The 19,628-nt window shown below is 35.6% G+C and overlaps 1 protein-coding gene and 1 long non-coding RNA gene across 2 annotated transcripts; one reads left to right on the plus strand and one right to left on the minus strand.

Annotated features, from left to right (window-relative positions):
* Positions 1–65: 65 nt before the first annotated feature.
* On the plus strand, positions 66–7,705 carry LOC148158425 (uncharacterized). Its single transcript, XR_015763806.1, has 2 exons — positions 66–724; positions 7,345–7,705. It is a non-coding gene; the product is annotated as an uncharacterized LOC148158425 (long non-coding RNA).
* On the minus strand, positions 5,239–18,540 carry cdh26.1 (cadherin 26, tandem duplicate 1). Its single transcript, XM_014988442.2, has 19 exons — positions 18,397–18,540; positions 14,430–14,492; positions 14,238–14,330; positions 13,904–14,050; positions 13,668–13,818; positions 13,161–13,333; positions 12,937–13,065; positions 12,670–12,855; positions 12,275–12,546; positions 11,670–11,815; positions 11,344–11,571; positions 11,030–11,251; positions 10,320–10,435; positions 9,912–9,983; positions 9,252–9,314; positions 9,059–9,133; positions 8,521–8,559; positions 6,932–7,000; positions 5,239–6,712 (listed from the first exon to the last, which is right to left on the minus strand). The coding sequence occupies exons 1-19, from the start codon at positions 18,520–18,522 to the stop codon at positions 6,482–6,484; spliced, it is 2,601 nt and encodes an 866-aa protein (XP_014843928.2). The 5' UTR covers positions 18,523–18,540; the 3' UTR covers positions 5,239–6,481.
* Positions 18,541–19,628: the final 1,088 nt, after the last annotated feature.

The raw sequence follows: 19,628 nt of genomic DNA on the forward strand, positions 1-19,628 counted from the left end.
GACATGGTGAGTAGGAGGGACTATGGGAGGCGTCCATTCATCAGCCTCTAAAGCATTAACTGCACATGGCTCTGTTTTGTCTAAAAGAAGCAACTCAGGTGCCAAGAAACAAAAAAAAAACACATGTTTGGAAGTATACTTTTCTCTTTTCTCGTCTTTGTGAATTGCAGTTCTGATGTTTTTTTTAACTAAGTGATCGAGCATCATTATATTGTCTGACTTTCTGGACTTCTAATAATTTTTTTTACTAAGGTTAAACACACCAGTTGCAAACACCAGTTAGGACAAAAAGTAAAATATTAAATAAGAAAAAATAAATAAATAAATAAATACTACTACTTCTGCTCCATCCATTCATTCTGTGATTGTCCAACCATTGGTTACCTTTCACTTATTTGACATTCAGTAGCGGTTGAAGCAGTTTCAGGAGGGAAACCCACAGATCCACTGATCCAAAAGCATTCCTAAACCAGAACAGTTATGCTTCCTCCAGCAAGAACAGCTGCAGGGTCTTCTCCTTTTGTGCACCAAGGAAACCTCCAGAGGGAGAGAAATACATGAAGTAGTTTCATCAGATGTGTGAACCTAAACTTACTCATTCGGAGTAAACCATTGGCTCTACTTTGACCTTTGAGTGTCTTCTTGGATTGAATTACTTACCGGTTTTTCAAGGCTGAGGCTTATTTCTAAACCACCTGATTTCCAGGATTTAATTCTTTCTCAGGTAAATCACAATTTCTTTACTTATTTCTTGTTATTTCAGTGTTTAACCCATTAACCCAGTTCCAACCCTTCCTCTGCATGGTTTGAAGTAAAACTGTTTGGTAACACTTTATTTGTGGGGTGTTCATAAGACTGACATGACACCCTAAGTGTCATTAATTTAACAAATTACACTTCATAGTAACAGTCCTAAATATTCATGAAAATTATTTCATCATCATGACATGTGTTATGTTGATAGTCAGTCTTATGCACACCCCATCAAATAATGTGTTACTAAATGTTTTAATAGAGATAAAACAAAAAAAAAGTTTTACTTAGAAAATTTTCTGCACTTTCAACAAAGGCTGTATAATAGTAAAACAGTAGTGGCTCTGCCCAGCGCTCCCTTTTCCATGTTCATGATGGACTCCATCATCTTATCTCATCTTATTTCTCATTTCAGCCACTTGTTTCCAGGACCTTATTCTTTCAGTCACGATTCAAATCTTATGACTGTAGGTGAGAAGAGGAATACAGATGAACTGGTGCATTCAGAGTTTCTCCTTGTGGTTCAACTTTGTCTTAATCATGGCTAGAGCAGCACTCCATCACTCCAGAGGTCAGACTTTCCAACAGCAGCTCCATCGTTTTGTCAGTTCTGCAGAAAAGCTTGTAAAGTTAACGAAAGATAAAGTAAATCATGTGCCATAGAGTGGTTTTACTTTGTTTCTAAATGTTGGATCTTGTTACATGACCAGTGATGTGCACTGTTTTGAGGTTAGGGTTTTTTGATCTGATACAGATCATAATCTAAAAACCATTACTACTGAAACACAAGAGCAAAGGTGGAGAATGATTATCTGAAGGCTCTGTATGGTAATCTGTTAATTTAGGTTAAAACTGTCATAAAGTTCATGAAACAGCAAACGACAACCTTTTGATTGACAGAAGATGGTCATTTTAACCATCTGTTTTCCTCATGTTGTCTTGTTTTCCCTCAAGTTTATTTATTTATTTATTTTTTATTTATTTTTTAGCTTTGGACCATGTTTGGGGGAAAAAACAACATTCATTTGGAAAAAACCCCTTGCTGTTTCAGTGAATTAGAGACACAATTACCACAGTCAAACATAACCTCTCTTAAGAAAATATTATCAAGGACAAAACTCTTGCCTCACACGCACAGTCATGTTCTAATCAAACTGATACATATTTTTACCTGCATGAGAAAACTCGAAAAGCAAACAAATAACAGTAAGTTCACGCTATGATCTTGGTGTTGTATTTTCAAAAGACACTTTCTTTTTCTTTTGCCTGACTATTTTCTCATTTGTTAGTTGTGGAAATGCAGTTTAAAAAAGGAGTCTGCATTTTGGCAGTTTTTTAATATTTACTGCATTCATTTTTGCTGTTGCAAATCACAGATAATTGTGCTAAGTGCTTAGATTCATAATTTATTCAAAAGAACTTTAGGTTTTTGTCCTATTAGAAAGGGAACCTGAGGATCCAGCCTTTTTCAACAAATCCTTGCATGATTACCATTTATTTAGGTTTATACACATATGGATAGCTGTGACAACACTCCATATATCTACAATATGATGCCTTTACAACATTTCATCATGGGAATTGTGTGTTTTGGACAGTTTTTTCTTGTATGTTAAAAGTAGTGCTGTCAGTCAATTAAAAATGTGATCAGATCAATCCCACTCTGGCGCCGTGAATCATGATTAAACACTATGCCTTACGGTGTGAGCTTGAAATATAAATATGAACGCAGTAGTGGTTCTTGCAGGAATGTGCCCAGTTGCATGACGTTTGAAAGGGAGTTCTTTCCTCTGATTTTTTTTTAATTTTGGGAAATAAGAGTTACTTTGCTGTTAAGAATATAGTAACTTCTTTGCCAGTTATTTTACTGGCTCCTGTAACATTATCAGAATCAGTCCAGTAATTCCTATAAATTAACGTTTTACATGACTCTACCTCTCAAAAGTAGCCAAAACTCTCAAAACATGGGGTAATTCACTTTAAAAGCAGCTTTGAAATCCACCATCCGTAGCCTTGATGATATCAATTCTCAAGAAAAAGATAACGTGTGAAATCAGACGACACCTGCATAGGAAAAATGTGAGTCAGAAAAAAGGCAAACTGCCAAGTATACAAAACACCAAACTGGTTTGAAGGGAAACGGAGCGTATTGTGGGAAGAGATCAACAGGAACTGCAGATTACGTATTGGTAGAGGCGTACAAATAAGGTTTCTCTGGCTTATTCAAATTACTTGAAAACTTTTTTATTATTATGGTATATGCATAACTTTTTAAAAAAATTTTACCCTAGCTATGACTGTTCAGAGCTACATTTGTTAGCCTGCTTGTGAGGACGTAGATTTTGTGTCTCTTTCTTTTTAGTTTTGTTCCTGTGTGTCGTCTTTCTTCCCTGATTGATTCCAGCTGTCTCTTGTTTCTCTTGATCATCTCCCTGTGTATTTAACCCCACCTGTGTCTCCTGCTCCCTGCCGGATTCTAGTCGTTAGTGTTGTCTCTTCGTCTAGAGTTTGTTCCAGTGCTACCAGTGTGTCTTAGTTCCCTAGCCTCTTCGTTCACCTGTGCTTTCTGAATTTCTGTTCTCTTGTCCATTAAAATCATCACTTTCCACTTCAACCTGGGTCCAGTCGTATCAGTCCTCACCACCATCAACCTCAAGTCATGACACTGCTTTTGTTTCCCCTCAAACTGTGCTTTCTTTTCTGATGTTTCCTGTTCCTCCCATTCAGAGCATCTCTAAATATCTCATGTTTATGTTTTTGCACTTCATGTTTTGTATTTTAGTGGCATGTAAATGGCCTGTAGTTTTATACCGACTTATCAAGTCCAGAGGATCCTGCAGCACTTCTCTCAAACATTCATTCACATGGTCACATGATGATAAGCCAGCATCTGTTGTCATAAGGTAGTCTGAGTTGGACAAAGGAAGTGAGTACGTCAACATGTTGTGTCGGAAAATTATCTCAGTTCAAAGTAGATTCAGAGGTGTTTGTTGAATTGTTTGTGTTAATCATTTGTGGCCAGTTTGGATTTGCATATTACTCTCTGCACCACAGCATACCTTCTAAATGACATTCTGATTGGCACCTGGTCACACACTAAAACAGGTCTTTCCACCTTTGCTTGGCAAGTTATAATTATTTTTTTCAGCGACTTTTATCTTCACCACATGCAACAAACATAGTAAAGCAAACATGGTCTTTTAAAAAATATTTTCTGGACAGCAATACAAAAAAGATTCTGTCATTACCTGGGATAAGTGTGATTACACTGACTCCACTATTTACTGGAGCAGGAACGGAAACTAGACAGCAATACGCAGTGAAATGAAAGACATTCAAGTTCACAACTTAAATGGAAGACATTTGAGTTCACAGTGACTGAATTTTTTTTAATGGTAGTGTGAAATAACTATAAATAAAGAAAAATAAGTGAAATTTTTCCTTGCTTCTCCTTCTTCATCCAATGGGGGACATAAGGATTTTGCCGTGTTGTGCAGGAAAATTCTGTGGAAATGCCATCTGAACTATTACAGGAAGGTTGCAGATCAAACGACCGAATCAGAAAACAGCACGCTTGGCTGTTTTCAAATTCCAAGCAAACTAGTCTGAACTCGACGTGCTTGGTTTTTTGGGGAGACAGCCCTTTTGCAGGCTTTGTAAGTTCAAGCTGTAAGCACAGATGCCAGACGGCAGTTTTTCAATAAAGTTTACTGTGACAATATGATTTCTATATATGTTTATATAAGTGTTTGCAGGCTGAGTCGAACTACGACATGCAACAAAAAGCCACTGTCTTTCATGCAATATGTTTTTGTCCTGTTTTCTGGAGGTATTAAAGAACCGCTTTTTTGTTGACTTTAATATCAGTCTTCTTGTATCTTCCTCAGTGCAACATCTTGGTAACAGAAGAGGACCTTTGTCAGGAGAAAATTAGTTAAGATGAAAGTGACTGACTCAGCAAAATCCAAAAGAGTTGTTAAAAAAACTGCATTTTGTTTAGATTGCTTGTTTAACTGCATTTTGTTTGATTTATTAGCACTATTTAGGAAATGTTAGCGTGTCTTCAATTAAAAAAAATGCTTCCTATTAAAATACCCTTCATTTTACCCTTAAAAATAATAATTAATTTCAAAAACCTTTTACAGAAATTTGCCCAAAGCTACAAACTATACCATGGGCACTTGCTCCTGATTAGAGCCACATCTTACCATTGTGCTGTTAGGACAACTTCAGCAAAAAGCAAACATAGACACAGCTAAGCACACTCTCAGGTTGTGCCTTCTTAAGTTCTAAAGCAGCCACATTTTGACTTGGTAATATAAACATTTTATGCTTTTTATGCATTGTTTCTTGTTTCCACAAGTCACCCTGTGTTGCATCTGTGGTAGCATAAGAGGATCAGTGCTAAACTCTACCAAACATTGACTTTAAGTTGGGACTGTAGCTGGACTGAGAAACACACATTTTAATAATTTGACATGCACAGATGTTTGACAAGTTGTTTATTGAGAACTGACAAAAATGTAACATCACCATTTTTTGTTCACGCAACCACACAACAAGAAGGCTCCGCCTTTTAAAGCTTCTTCTGCCTGGTGCTTATTCTGTGTTTGATTTGGCTCAAAAGTCAGATGTTCATAAACAGAAGTTGTACAGTGCTGTGTGTGCCAAAAGTTAATGAGATAAACTGTCAGAAGTGCCTACAGGTAGGAAACTCTTACTATGTTTCTTTTTCTTTTCCTTTTGTATGACAGCCACGTTGAATATTGAACTCTCAGCGGCTTAGCAACCCTCTTACGTTGATGGTGTTTCAATTCAAACTTTCAGAAACATCCTTTTAGCATTCCCAGAAATGACCACTAAAAACCTGACTTTCGAGTACAAACTGAAAGCACCATTATGTGTTTTTCGTGTATGACTCAGTCTCTGGAAGATAAGAGACACAGATCTATAACCTGTGATTATTAACAAACTTAATGAGCCAAGAACACAAAATAGCCCAATTAAAATGTTCTTATTGTTCGGATGGAAACTGGAGAAAGTGCTTAACACATTCACATTCTATTGCTGTGAATATTTATTCGTAATGTTAAACAATGTCAATAATACATGCACTTTTCCATAAAAAAAATCCATAACAAGAATTATAAATTGCTCATATCACAAAACAAGCAGTAAATGAAATTTTGTCAAATGTTCAGCATTATTTCCCCACTAGAGCCTCACCGTTGTATGAACAAGTTTACAGCTTAGTAATAAAGCATTGCTCACTTTACCCAGTTTTTTTGTTCATCCTCATAAAGAACCCTTTAGAAAAAGTTGATATATTGTACAAATTGTTTTTTAAAAATCCCAATGTCCACAAGTATTCATATGTTTGTTGTGAAAATTGAACCAATTTTGCTCCCTTTAATAAAGTAAGACACAAACAAGTACATCCAATTTCTAACAAAAAGCAACTTTTCTTAATCAACAGAACATGACCTGCTTCGTACGGCAGCAAGGAAACTGCAGCTGCTTTACCACACAATCTCTGTGTAGTGTTCAAATACAAATGTGCAGTACTTGACTTTAAAGGTGCATGATATGTACGTATATGTACATTATGTAAAAAATTCAGCTATTATGCTGATGCAACTATGAAAAAATCCACTTGTATCCATTTTAACACCAAGCTAGAGGGCATGAGAGATTTAATTGGGATGAATGTTTGATTCCAGCATTTTTTTCAAATGTCAGACTTCTCTGCTTTAAGAACTTCAGATTTATTTTCCATAATGATCTTTTCCAAGGTCTTGAACTGTGGTCCGAGATCATCCAAAAAGCCTAAATCACTCTGATGGTATTCAGATGACAGCATATCCAGTGACATGCAACTGTTGCCATTCCCCTCATATTGATAAATCTTCACATGGTCATGTGAGCTATCTGTTGGGTTACTATCAGTCACTGTAAGACGCTATAGGATTTAAACGAGAAAAAAAGTCACGTTAATATGAATCTTAAATACTCAATTTTAAACCCAAACCCAATTTTAACCAATGCTTTCTTCACACTCAGCTTTTTTTTTTTTTAATGTGATTATGGTCAAAAACAAAATGTTGTCATAATGTTTTATCAATTGCACTACTGCGTCAATGATATCATATGTGTAACATATGAGATAAAGAACTCTTACCCTGTCCAGTAGACTGCTAACACGACCATCTGACCAGCTACTTATAGAACGTTTAAAGGTTGAGTTGCTCTGCCAAAAGAAAACTCAGATGTCAGCCATGATAAAAATATGAAAATGTACAAATTCATACATATTATTCAGTTTATATTTTGCACATTTATTATAATCTGATTACATAAGTATTTATCCATGTGAACAATTTCCCTTTTTTTTTTTTTTTTTTTTACAACAAAGCTATCAATAGTAATGCATTTTTTTCTGATTTCTGCTCAAGATAATAAGGCACACAATGTGGGTAATCACACCCGTCCAATTGTGTTGAGATAGATGTTTTTTGTCCAATCAGGTGCTGTGACGGGCGCCTGTCACTATTGTGAATGAATCCCTGTTTAATTGCTGTTTTCTTCTTGCAGTTGATTGGCTGGCGAGAGTTTAAAGGGATCAAGCCCCACCCACCAGGGCAGCGAGGAAGTTGGGAGAGCTCCTGGTTGGTGGCGTGTCTCCATGCCTCGCTCCCGCTCCTTCAATGTGTTTTCTTGTTGGTTAACTTTCCTTTTGTGTTGTTAGGTCTGGGGATCGTTGGCCAAGCCGAGGTTTTCCGGTTTTTGGTTGTAGGGTGAATGATCCGGCGAGGCAGGGCGAGGGGAGCGGCCCGAATCCGACGGCCAACTGCTGGCTGGTTCGTGAATGCTCCCACTCTTTTGTTTATTTGCCACGATTCCCCAGTACCTCTATGTTCAGCCATAGTCTGAATAAAACTTTTGTTTTATATAACTTGGTCTGGACCTTTATGTTGTGTGCCCTGTGCGGGCCGTAACAGGTGCGTTACTTTAGAAACGCCTCATTTCTTTTGCTTATCCAATCAGGCATGGCTCTTGAGAAGCCCCTTCCTTTGGAAATGCCTACTTCATCTGCAGACGAAGGCTAAAAACTTCAAAATTAAATCACAAGTTTTCTTCTCTCTGGATGGTTAGAGTTAACCTATTACCCTGATGTTTTGGTAGCATAGCTACCAAAAAAGCAATCTGCAGATTGCACAATCTACACAATGCACATTAGCACTTGTGAATTTGCTTTTATTTTTTATGCCCACAATGACTGACCGAGGAGGAGAAATTTGTTTGGCCTCAAGTATGATTAAAATTCTATGTTCAAGGCAGACTTGTCCCAAAGAACTGAACATTGTAAAAAGAGGAAGGTCTCAGCCGGTATTGCTGGGATTGCCTATTTCCAAGTGATCAACTTGATTTTGTCTTTCAGTTCATGTTTCTTTGGAATTATATGTATTCAATCCCTTTCCTTATTCAGTGTGTTTGTCAGTCTTCCATATGGCTTCTAACTCTTTAACACAAATTTAAGTCACACTTTATGAATTTCATGAACATTTTGAAAATCATGTGTTATTAATATTTCATTTATTTAAACATCAGTATACCACTTGGTGTTGATTTCTTACAGAAAATCATAATAAAGGTGTTGAAGTTTGTTGAATTCATGAGGTAAATGTGCTCTATGAGACAGTTTTTTGGGGAAAAATGAAGGGATGGTAATGCTTTTTCAACACAGTGTAAATAAAAAGGTCTGCTCACCTGAAATGTGGCCCTCCTGTTGGATGACCATGTTGAGCCCTGAAAAAAAAAAACAAAAAAAAAAAATCTTTAGCTTCATCTTTTAGCTTTTCTTACCATGTTCAAAGTCACTGAACACTGACAGATTTATTTATTTTTTTGGTTGTTTTTTGATGCAGGATATTTTTGGTTTTTAACTTTTTAGCAACATAATTTGTCTCATTAAGCTTTTAATTCATGCATTTACAAACAAATACTTTAAAGTCAGCAACAGGTAAATGTGCAGCAGAGAGCAAAAGAGTTGGAGACGTATGCAAAATTTTCTGTGAAGTATCCATCAATTTCAGCAAATGCTAAATGTGTGTATGGATGAGTTATGTTGTTACTAAAAAAAATAATTAAAAAAAATAAAGAAGGACGGAAAGAAAGAAAAGGTTAAGCTTGCGATCAATTTTCAAAAACTTTTCTTTGAGCACCCTCTTGTGGATAAGAGGTTGTACTGTGCAACTGAACATTCAGCCACAGTTCCACTAAACCACATAAAGCCATAATTACTCACTCTGGAATTCCCCGTCATGCTTCTGTGGAAGCCTCTCTGCTGCTGAGTGTCCCATGTGTTCATGTTTGAGCTCATCTGTGGGCATACATTATAATAAAGCTAAATTACTGACAGAACAGACATAAAGAACTGCATGTAAATTCAATTTACTCAAGCTTTGATCCAAAGGAGAATATTTAAACTGGTTGCTTACGACGGAGTATGTTCTGTGGCATGATCCCATATTTTGGACCATTCCTGGGGAGGCCTCAATGTTCTAGTTGAAAACAAAAAATGAATAAAGCAGGCACTCGCACACTGTGACTGCAGTGATTTCATGGAGATTTCAAACCTTTCTTTATAAATGCTTTCAGTAAACAAAATGAATTTTTTATATATATATATTTAATGTTTATTTTAAAAAGTTACAAAAGATACATCTTTTGAATAGATTTTGACGGTTTTGTCAGAAAGAGTACATATCATTTGCAATATAGCAACAGGTATATTTTGTCTAAAATATACTTCAGTTTTGAAAGTGCCTAAGATAATGGTCTTCTTTATCAGACTGTAAAGGGTTAAACTCACATATACATGACATTTCTAGCTTAGTAGCTTAGCTAATTTTGGACTAAATTTAAACTGAAAAAGACATACCTGTTGTTATTGTCATAGTATTACACATTGCAAGACACATCTTTTCAAATGCTAGATCATTCAACACATTCCTCTGTGATTTAGTAAAAGTATCAATAACCACAATGACATTAATAATAATACAACTTACAGCTTTCATTCAGTCAAGAGTAATTACACACACTGACTCAGCTTAAAGCTTTAACAGGAATTTACACCTAAAATTAGTGACATGTACCTGCATGCTTCCCAGCTTGAGGCCGTCTATTGTACTCTCCATAGTCTTTGATGCTAAGATGTTGGGCTCAGCCTGGCAAAAAAAGAATAATAGTAGGGAAAATACCTTTTGTTTTTGCAGTAGCTGTGCATCATATTCACAGTGTTAAACTCTCCATTCAGTTTAAATTATTTATGTAGGAACCAGTTTACAACAAATGTCATCTGAAGGCATTTTCCAAATAAAACTGGCCCAAATATTTCCAGTAATTCAGAAATGTATAATGAATCCAATTTATGTCAATCCAGTGTATTTATCTTTTAGAGTTTTTGATGCCAAAGTGTCAAATGTTAACTATTTAACAAGGACAGTCCAGAGATGTGATATTGGCAGTCTCTCTGTAGTCAGCACAGTCACTCCACAACTTACCTTGCAATCAGTGCCCAGTCCTTCTTCATTGTACTTCATCAATGTCTGTTTGTATTCATCATTCAGATCAGGTATCAAAAATTGTCTTTGTTTGCGCGTCAAAAGAAGGAGCAGCACTGCGGACATATTAAGATAATTTGAGCACCAAGTTTATGAATTCTCTTTACTTTTAAAGCAAAGCCTAAAATACATATCCCATGAGTTTTAAATTGTGTGTTCATGTGAAGTTAATTAAATGGTTTTAAATGTGATTAAGAACTGTTCTAAGTTATTTTAGCGTGTACAGCATACGTTAACAGACACTCAATAAAATGATACTGTCACTCCCTGGAGTTAAACCAGAACAAACTTCTCTTGTTTTAGGATACTTAGAATTACAAAAAAAACATTTCTATTTGCTAAATACCATAAAATGTAGTGAGGACATTTTTTAGACTTTGACTGGAACTTTTTTGAATTCAGACGTTTACATACATTGTGGTCAGTATATGTGCAGCCGAGCAAAAGAGTAAGAATAAATGTGTAAAAAAAAATGTATACGTGTTTATAATGTGTGCAAACATCTGGTTTCAACTATATATATATATATATATATATATATATATATATATATATATATATATATAGTATATATATATATATATATATAGTATATATATATATATATATATATATAAACACATATAAATAATTGACTACTTTGTACTCACACAGAAAAACAAGGAGTGCTGCAATAATTAGTCCTATGGCAGCAATACCAATGGCAGTTGACAGAGGCTTCGGTCCAGCGCACACACCGGGTTTGACACAGTTACACAGCACGACGGATAAAGTCTCCTTCGAAGGTTGGTTCTGCTTGTCCTGAATCACCAGTGGCACTGAGTAGTTACCGTTGGGAAGTTTTGTCAGCAATCTAATGCTAACTTCTTCACCTGTTTATAACATAAAGATAAATAATTATGGCCCAGCAATGAGTATTTGCTTTAGGAATTTTGGTAGTGAAGCTTCAAAGGTGAGGACGAACCATATTCAGGTTCTATTTTCCAGCGTTCTTTCAGAGTTTTATCATCTGCCAAGGAGAAACTGAAGGGCCCACTGAATGGCTCAAGATCAGCATCTTTAGCACGCACCATGACCTTGTCAGCTTCGTTTGAACACAAAATGGCAGAATTGTTGAGCAGCATAGGAGTGTTATCATTGACATCCCTGAGGTGGACACTGACTGTGCATGTACTTGTGGCTGGAGGTGAACCTTGAAAACCACAGAATAGGTAATTTGTTTTAGTTCAGTTAATTCATTTATAAATTATGCCTTTTGATTGTAGCTGGAAATGTTTAGAAATGTCATACCATCATCTATGGCAGCAATAACAATTCTGTAAGTACTGTTCACATCTACATGGGGTGATTCTCTATCCATCTTCTCAATTGTTGTGATTATTCCTGTTTTTTCATCAACAGTCACCCAATTAGCAGGGTCTTCTACCAGTTCGTACCTGGACAAAAAGATATCAAGCAGTGGGTCAATTTGATCATCAGAAGAAAGATAAATGATCTATATCAGTGTTCAGCCACAAAACATTATTAGTAAAAGAGAAATTACTGTAGTCTAGATGTCTGAATTCTTGTCATTTAGTCATAAGAAAGGCACGCTAAAACCGCACACTGCAATCACACCAGCCCCCCAATGTTGTTGGGGGGAAGCATTAGAAGAGGCATTATGGCATAACATGAATCTCGTTATTTACGCTACAGTAAATAATAATGTTTTATTCAATTTATTTAATTTTTTTTATGTCTTCCTAAAACATATTGATTACTGTCTTGCACAAATCTTGCTCTGATGATCAGTTGTGAGAGAGCCAACTCGCCATTATTGATTGACCTCATAAGTAGTTTTGCTGCCAAGCAAACAAATAATGCTGAACATAAATGAGGTTTCATTGAGAACATACCTGATGTTAACGGAGTCAACATCTTTAACCTTAGGAGTATACAGCACCTGTCCTTTCTCTGATTCCTCTGTCTGGTATACCTCTTCTGTATATCTTTCAAACACCGGAGCGTCATTAGTGTCGATCATTTTCACTGTGATGTTGACAGAATCTTTTGGTGGAAGGCTGCTTAAATCTTTAATTAATTTTCCATCTTTACAGATTGCTAAAGGTTCAACATTCTCAACTCCGATTTGCAGTTTCACCAAGGTGGTTATGTCAAAATTCTTCGCCTGAAGAAGACACAAGTGTAGATGTTCAGTAACTCCTCATAATACTTACGCTAATAATTGGTGAACTCATAGTTTAGTCCATTATGAATGAGCATTTTCTGTAAGGTGTGGTAAAACAGTTACCTTGACAACACCAATGATCCCTTCATTTGTTACAGGGTCAGTGGTAATTTTGTAGACTCCATCTTCATTGCCGCTTATGAAGAAGTACTTGGCTCGCCAGCCGTCCGTGTTGGGAGTGTCCTTGTCCTCTACTGCAACTCTTAAAATATCATCAGGGGTTTGCATTTCCACAGCCTCAGCTTCATACTAAAAACATGAAGAAATAATATATTTAGTGGAATTTACAAATAAAAAAAAATAAACATTGGTATCATAAGTAATTCTTGCCTGTCTCTTCTTAAACTTGGGTCGATGGCTGTTACTGTCAATAACATTGAGTTCAACAGTAACACTACTGGAAAGAGGCGGCTTTCCAAGATCTGATGCAATAATAACAAGTGAGTAGTGTTTTTGTTTCTGAAAAATATAGACAAATTTTAGCTTTACCAAAAAAACTGCACAGAGTGCATGAATTTCCAAAAACGACATCACTTTAATAAATTAAGACCTACGTCATAGTCAAAGCATCCTTCAGTTACGAGTTGATGTCGTTTATCATTAACTTTCTTTACTCCAATCTTTGGTTCAGCCGGGTTTTGTTTAGCCACAGTGACCACGACTGTTGAGTTGATTGTGCCTTCCTGATCTAAGTCTACAACGTCCATCAACACTGGCAGGTAATCTCCTGGAAGACAAAGAAAATCACAGGAATGATCAGTCATTATTTTTCCCACATTTCCATGAAAAACATTTTAAGATTTGCAGAATTAACTTCATAAAAAGGGAAAAAGAAGCTTAAACATAAGAATACACAGCTGATGTGCCAAATTTTTTTGTCAGATAGTAATACAAATGTTATTCTAAACTAAAGTTTATCATGAAATTACAATGTTAGTAGACAAAGATTTTTTTCAAGTCAACGATCAGCATGTTAATTTTTGTTGTATGTGCTTTAATCAACGTTTCATAGTTTAGAAAATCTGCAAACTTTTGACATATTTGCAGGTTTCTGAACTTACCCACTTTTGTATTTTCCTTCACATCGTAACTTTTCTGAAACTGACTAATGAACATCGGTGCGTTGTCGTTTATGTCTTTTACATCCACATCAAAAGATAGTTCTTTGTCAATTTTTTTTGCAACTCCTATATCCCAGACATCAAATGTGATCTGTTGATTATATTTTATTCAGATGACACAGTTTGTAAAGACTACATATCATAGCAGGTATTAATAGTGACGGATTGTTCCTCACGTGATAGGAGGGCGTCTTTTCCCTGTCGAGGCGCCTATGTACGTAGACTTCTCCACCTGTTTTATTGATGGTGAACAGTCCTTCTGGCGCATCTAGTACACTTATCATAAAATGATGTTCTACTTTTGCTGTCTTGTCATTGTACATCTAAAAGAGACAGACATATAATCAAGTTACTAGTGGTAGGTTTTACTAACCTTATTGAGCTGTATAAAAAAAAAAAAAAAAAAAAAAAAAAATATATATATATATATATATATATATATATATATATATATATATATATATATATATATATATATATATATATATATATAAAGAATCTGTGTTTTACCGTGGTAATTTTGTACGGGTATTCCACGTCCATTTCCTCTTCTAGTTCTATGGTAGACAGGACCCATCTTCTTTTGGAACGAGACAAGGATTCCTAAGGAAGCCAAAATGCAGATCAAGCAAATAATTATGGAGGTTTCCGTTTAGAGAAAAACGTTGGCAGCAGTTTCTTTCCATATTTTCATCCTTTTACCCGTTTGGCTCGTTTATGGTGCTCACTGCCCTCTTTGCTTTCTCCCAAAGATGCTAATGCAACCTATGGACAGAAAATACAGAAAAGTGATGTGATAATAATTATATCCCTTGTCTTTACCTTCTCTCTCAACAGGATGGTAAATAAATCAATCAATATAAATTCCCTGCTGTTTTATTAAAGTCACAATACTTATTCTGAAGTGTTTTAACAACAAAGGCATGATTGAGTTTCATTAAAAAAACAAAAAAATACATTTTCTCAATGGTTTGTTGTCAATATGTGCGTTTGTAAATGGACTGATTACAGAGAGCGCCTTTGCTGTCATGCTGCCGTCTCAAAGCGCTTTACAAATCAGAGAAACCTGTTTACACTTACAAATATTTATGCATTTGTGCAACAATACACAGATCAGTAAGCAACTTGGGGTCGGGTGCCAGGTGGCAGGTGTGTGTGTGGAAGTGTATTTATTCTCTGTAAGGCCAATTTTTCCAACAAAATCTACATTGTGGGTATCGAGTGTTACCCATCGCTTATTTTCAGTTATTTTAATTTAAATTAGGGTTTTGGTCAAGGACTAAGATGTGAATAGAGTTTAGGTTAGGTTTAGGTCCTAAACAGTATATTTAATCCTAAACTTTAGGATAAGTTATGTACTGGTAGTGGTTAGGTTTAAGGCCAAGGTTAGGCTATAGAAATTAATTTAAAAAATGAATGAAAGGGTTAGGGTTAGTTTTAATGCAAAGTCCTTGTGAAGACAGAAAGAGAGTGTGCGTGCATGTGTGTTTGATAAGCAGTATGAGTTTGCAAACTAACGTAGAAATGCAACAGTGTGCTAAAACATTTTTCTTTATCTCTTTTTTGTTTCCTGAAATCAAAATGTGTAGGGTTTTAGGGGAGAAAGAATCAAAGTGCAAAATCCACCAGCTGCAAAAATACAAAACAGAGGGGCATTACAGCGGACGCACTGTATTCAGAGGCAACAGACCTTGATGCAGCCGTCCCCAGTTAGACTCCCACCCTTGATTCCTTTAACATGTCTTTGTTCCCTTCTTGTCAGATTACTGTCAAATAAAGGCCACCAGTGTGTTTTTCTAATTCTAAAAATAGTTAAATAAGGGAAAAAAATGCAATAAGGAACAAGTGCTATTCTGCTATTTTCACCGTTACAAGACCGTAAATCTGAGATGGAAGAAAATCAAGGAAACAGAAAAGCAATGTTTAAATTTTTCGTGCCTAATTCACTGCTAATTTTCATTTTGTACAGTCTTTTTACAATTAAAATAGCATTGGATGTATCTAAGTTGTTGTTAAAGAGCAAATGCAAGATATAATTAAAACAAATTGCGTAAAAAGACAAGTACATTAAGAGATTAAATTTGAAAATTAATGAGATAATATTTGACAGAGGCTTGAAACGTGTCAACATCTGGTAGTGAGACGGGGATAAACTTTTCTGCATATATTTTGTAATATTTATGCATCGCAATTTAACTTATAAAAAAAGTTAAATTGCGATTTATTTAAAAAGTAAATAAATTACTTCAAAAACCCAGGTGCATACGTGCACAGACCCTGACATACATTGATTTTTTTGCTGGAGCACCTTGTGATCCTATTTCGGCATTAAGTCTTCTTAATTTCAATCAGTTATAACAGCCTTAATCGAACACGTTCTCAAAGAATAACTGTGGTGTCTCATGGAAGGGGCTATAAACAGGAGATTTGATAAATGTGGAAAACTTTTTCTTGTGGGCAAAAATTGCAGAGACAAGACATGGCTGCCTCTAGTATTTTTATCAAAGAAGATTTATAGAAAAAATGTGAAGATTTTGCAACCAGATTATCGCCCCTCTATTTTCTTCTATTTCTTCTATTTTCTTCTTTCTTACAGATTGTTGAAGTACAATATAGATGTAAAATCAGATCTGAGAAAAAATTGTGACATATAACGTCTTGGTACTGCAGTGCCGTTCTAAACTAGTTTGTTAATCAGGCCTGTGAGATTATCGGCTTAAAACCACTCTCACTCATAAGAAAGCAGCTCAGGTCTAAAGAGACCTTCATCATCCTCTTCAGTCACTGTTTCAGTTGTTGCCATGTAGACAGGTACTTTCTTAATGTTATATTCTTTTACGCAAAGACATTTTGAGATAATGTTTATTTTCACCAAACTCACAGAAAAAGAACAATTAAGTGCTTATACACTTTTTTGTTTGTTTTGGACTTTATCTTCTTAACTTATTTGGTTTAGCTTTGTGCTTGGTGCATTTCATGCTTTTTTATGTTCATTTTTGCATTTAATGGACAATAAAGTATCAGTTTCACAGATGTGTATATAATATTAAAAATTACTGCATAACCAAACATGTGAAATTATATGAGGCTGCCATCTAAAATAGATTAATACCAGCCAAAGAATGGTTTTATAAATTCATGTTTGTTTTTTTTGTTTGTTTTTTTTTAGTTTTATATTCTATTGCCTTTACTTTAAATCAGAGGAAAAATATGCAGCGATTATCAAAAGTGCCTCATCAGCTGTATTTACTGTTGGGAGTGTTCTAACAATGCTGTTACCAAAAACTCAGATGCTTCATTTTAGTTAAAGCAGTAAAAGCAACTAAACTAAAGCCACAACATGTAACTTTTATAAAAATATGCTTTTTTTTTTTTTTTTTTTAACAAATTTGTTAAAACTACCAGCAACCCTACCGACCCCACTAAGGGACAAAAGGACAAGGGTGTATAGAAAATGGATGGGTGGGTGGATGTATTTGTTCAAACTGCCATTATGTTGTAACAGCATAATATGAGAGAGATCATGTGTGGAAAGATCGATCTCCTCCTGCCAAGCTACTAATGACGTCTGTAGAAACGTACTGCTTCCAACCAATATCAACCAATCAGAGCCAGGAGGAAGGCCTTAGCGCTGTCACTCAACCTCTTGTACTTGCTGCTCAATGTGCTAATGGCGGAGAATCTACTTACTGTTACTCGAAAATGGCTTCTTCGCCGCCATAACTAGTTTGACCTTTCACAACAGGCTCTGCTAGAGGAAACGTAGCAGAGAATATAGAGGTGAGCAGCAACACAATGAGGGTGATTGACAGCTCTAAGATTCGCCTCCTGGCTTTTGATTGGTTCTATCTAGTCAGTACTGGGAGCATAAGGAGAAGGCAGAGAGGTTCGATCTTTTCACAGATTATATGTCTCACATCAATCTGTTCCAACATAGTGACAGTTTCAACAAATATGCAAAAAAATAAATAAATAAAATTCTACAAGTTACATATTGCAGCTTTAAAAGCAGAGTTTTTATGATACAGGGTGTCCTTGTCAAACTTTGACAAAAGCCAGAGTTAAAAATAAAATATTCAAAGCATTAAAACCAAACTGATCAAACAGGGACATGTTATTTCTCTGCTTGAGGATGATCTGAAGACTGGCATATGTGTGTGCATACAGAAATACCTTTATTATTAAGGTTTTTTGTGCACAACAAAAAACAATATCCTTCAAGAGCAAAGTGAAACCCCTCCAAGCTAAACAACCCCAGCAACACGAGAGGAAACTGGAACGGAAAGGTGGGACTTTGTTCTGCGAAGAAGTTTGATTAAAATAACCAAGATATGAGATTTATGCACAGTGTGAATTATTTTTACTTATTTTCAATTATTTTAATCAATGTTTAGTTGAAAATGATGCAAAAGTTTGAGAAAACTTCTGCATCATTTTAGGCAAAACATGCATGTGTTCTGCCTTTTAAATACATAAAGTTTAAACAAACAGATTTGAATTTTACCATCGCTGCATCTACTCTGTAATCTTATGTCCAACTTTATAAGAGATACAGATCTTACAATTTAAAAATCTGAAACTTTTGGATGATTTAAAATATGTTATTTAGGTAATTATTGTTCAGTCATTGCTTACAGAATGGAGATTAAAAAAAACATGCAAGGCTCACCAAGAGAAGGAGAAAAAGGCTCCTCATCTTGCTTCGCTCTGATCTTTCTTTCTTTCTTTCTGCGAACACTGTGCCTGTGGCAGAGGCAACTCGACTTGGTGCGGAGGAGGCCAAGCCCAGATGCATCAGATTGGCTGACTGTGGAATAAACAAAGTCCTATTTGTTCAAATGGAGTGCGTCCTGTTCAAAGTAATATGAGTGTCTCTATCCGAGAAAAGTTCATGCAATGCTTTAAAATGCTTTAAAATGGCTTTAGTACGTATTTGTAACTGTACATTGAGAGAAAGAAGTTTTGTACACTCTGTAATATTCTAAGTATGCCTTTGCTCAGGTGTATGCCCTCTGGGTATGCAGCTCAGGTTACAATGTGTTATGTATACCTTGGTTCCTCACACAATATTCAAACTTAGAGCTTTTACAAAATCGGCAGCTGTTGCTAAAAGAAGTTTGGATTCAAATAACCATGAATGCCCCTGCCTCACCTAAAGCAGCCATAAAAGTTTTTTTTTTTCCTTTTCTTTTCTAAATTTTATGCAGAGTTGAAATCCTTTTGTAATACTCTTCAGATGTAACAGTCCCCTCTATTTAAAAAGTTCTAAGAAAATATATGGTGATGGTTATTTCTAAATCCTAATACGTTCAACAAAACAAGTCAGTATGTTGCCATGCAAATCAGGGACAATGTTCTTGTGCCTTTGTAGTGACTCAGTGAGAAACGATAAGATCCTCTTCGCTTGGTGTGAAACATTTCCAGTCTGTATAGTAGGAAGAGTTTTCTTCCTGATAGGCTATTTCGTTTGGTTATCTAATGTCCTCTTATGTAAAATTGTTAACTGTACTTTTGTATGACCAGGTTATCCAGGTTTGTTTCCAAAACCTTGGTAAGGTTCCCCCTACGTTTTCTTTGTCTGTCTGTATCTTGGTCATGTTGGGTTATCACAAAATTTTACTTCAAATAAACTCGGCATTTAACGTTGGGTTACTGAAAACAACAGTTTGGCAAGGAAACAAGAGAAACCAGAGTGCACCTCCCTCTCAGTTTAGCCCCAGGTAAGTTTAAAGTAATTAGAATCATTCATTTTCTCATGCAACCACATCGTTCTCAACTGAATCAGTTTTAGATGTAAATAAATTTCTTTATCTTTTGGCAACCAGTCAGCCCAAGAAGAAAACAAGCCTTTCATGTTCCCGAGACTTTGCAAAGTTTTTTTGGTATGATATGACTTATGGT

This window comes from Poecilia mexicana, unplaced genomic scaffold, assembly GCF_051168715.1.
Source record: "Poecilia mexicana isolate PSO_F unplaced genomic scaffold, ASM5116871v1 scaffold_7, whole genome shotgun sequence".
NCBI classification, from domain to species: Eukaryota; Metazoa; Chordata; class Actinopteri; order Cyprinodontiformes; family Poeciliidae; genus Poecilia; species Poecilia mexicana.

Bases quoted from the DNA above. Each gene is read 5' to 3' on its own strand.
- cdh26.1 (XM_014988442.2), bottom strand. From the start codon at position 18,522: ATGCATCTGGGCTTGGCCTCCTCCGCACCAAGTCGAGTTGCCTCTGCC. The intron at 13,066-13,160 runs GTAGGTCTTAAT...TATATTTTTCAG, and splicing joins AAGGATGCTTTGACTATGAC to AAACAAAAACACTACTCACT. The intron at 9,984-10,319 runs GTAAGTTGTGGA...TTTTTTTGCCAG, and splicing joins GACTGGGCACTGATTGCAAG to GCTGAGCCCAACATCTTAGC.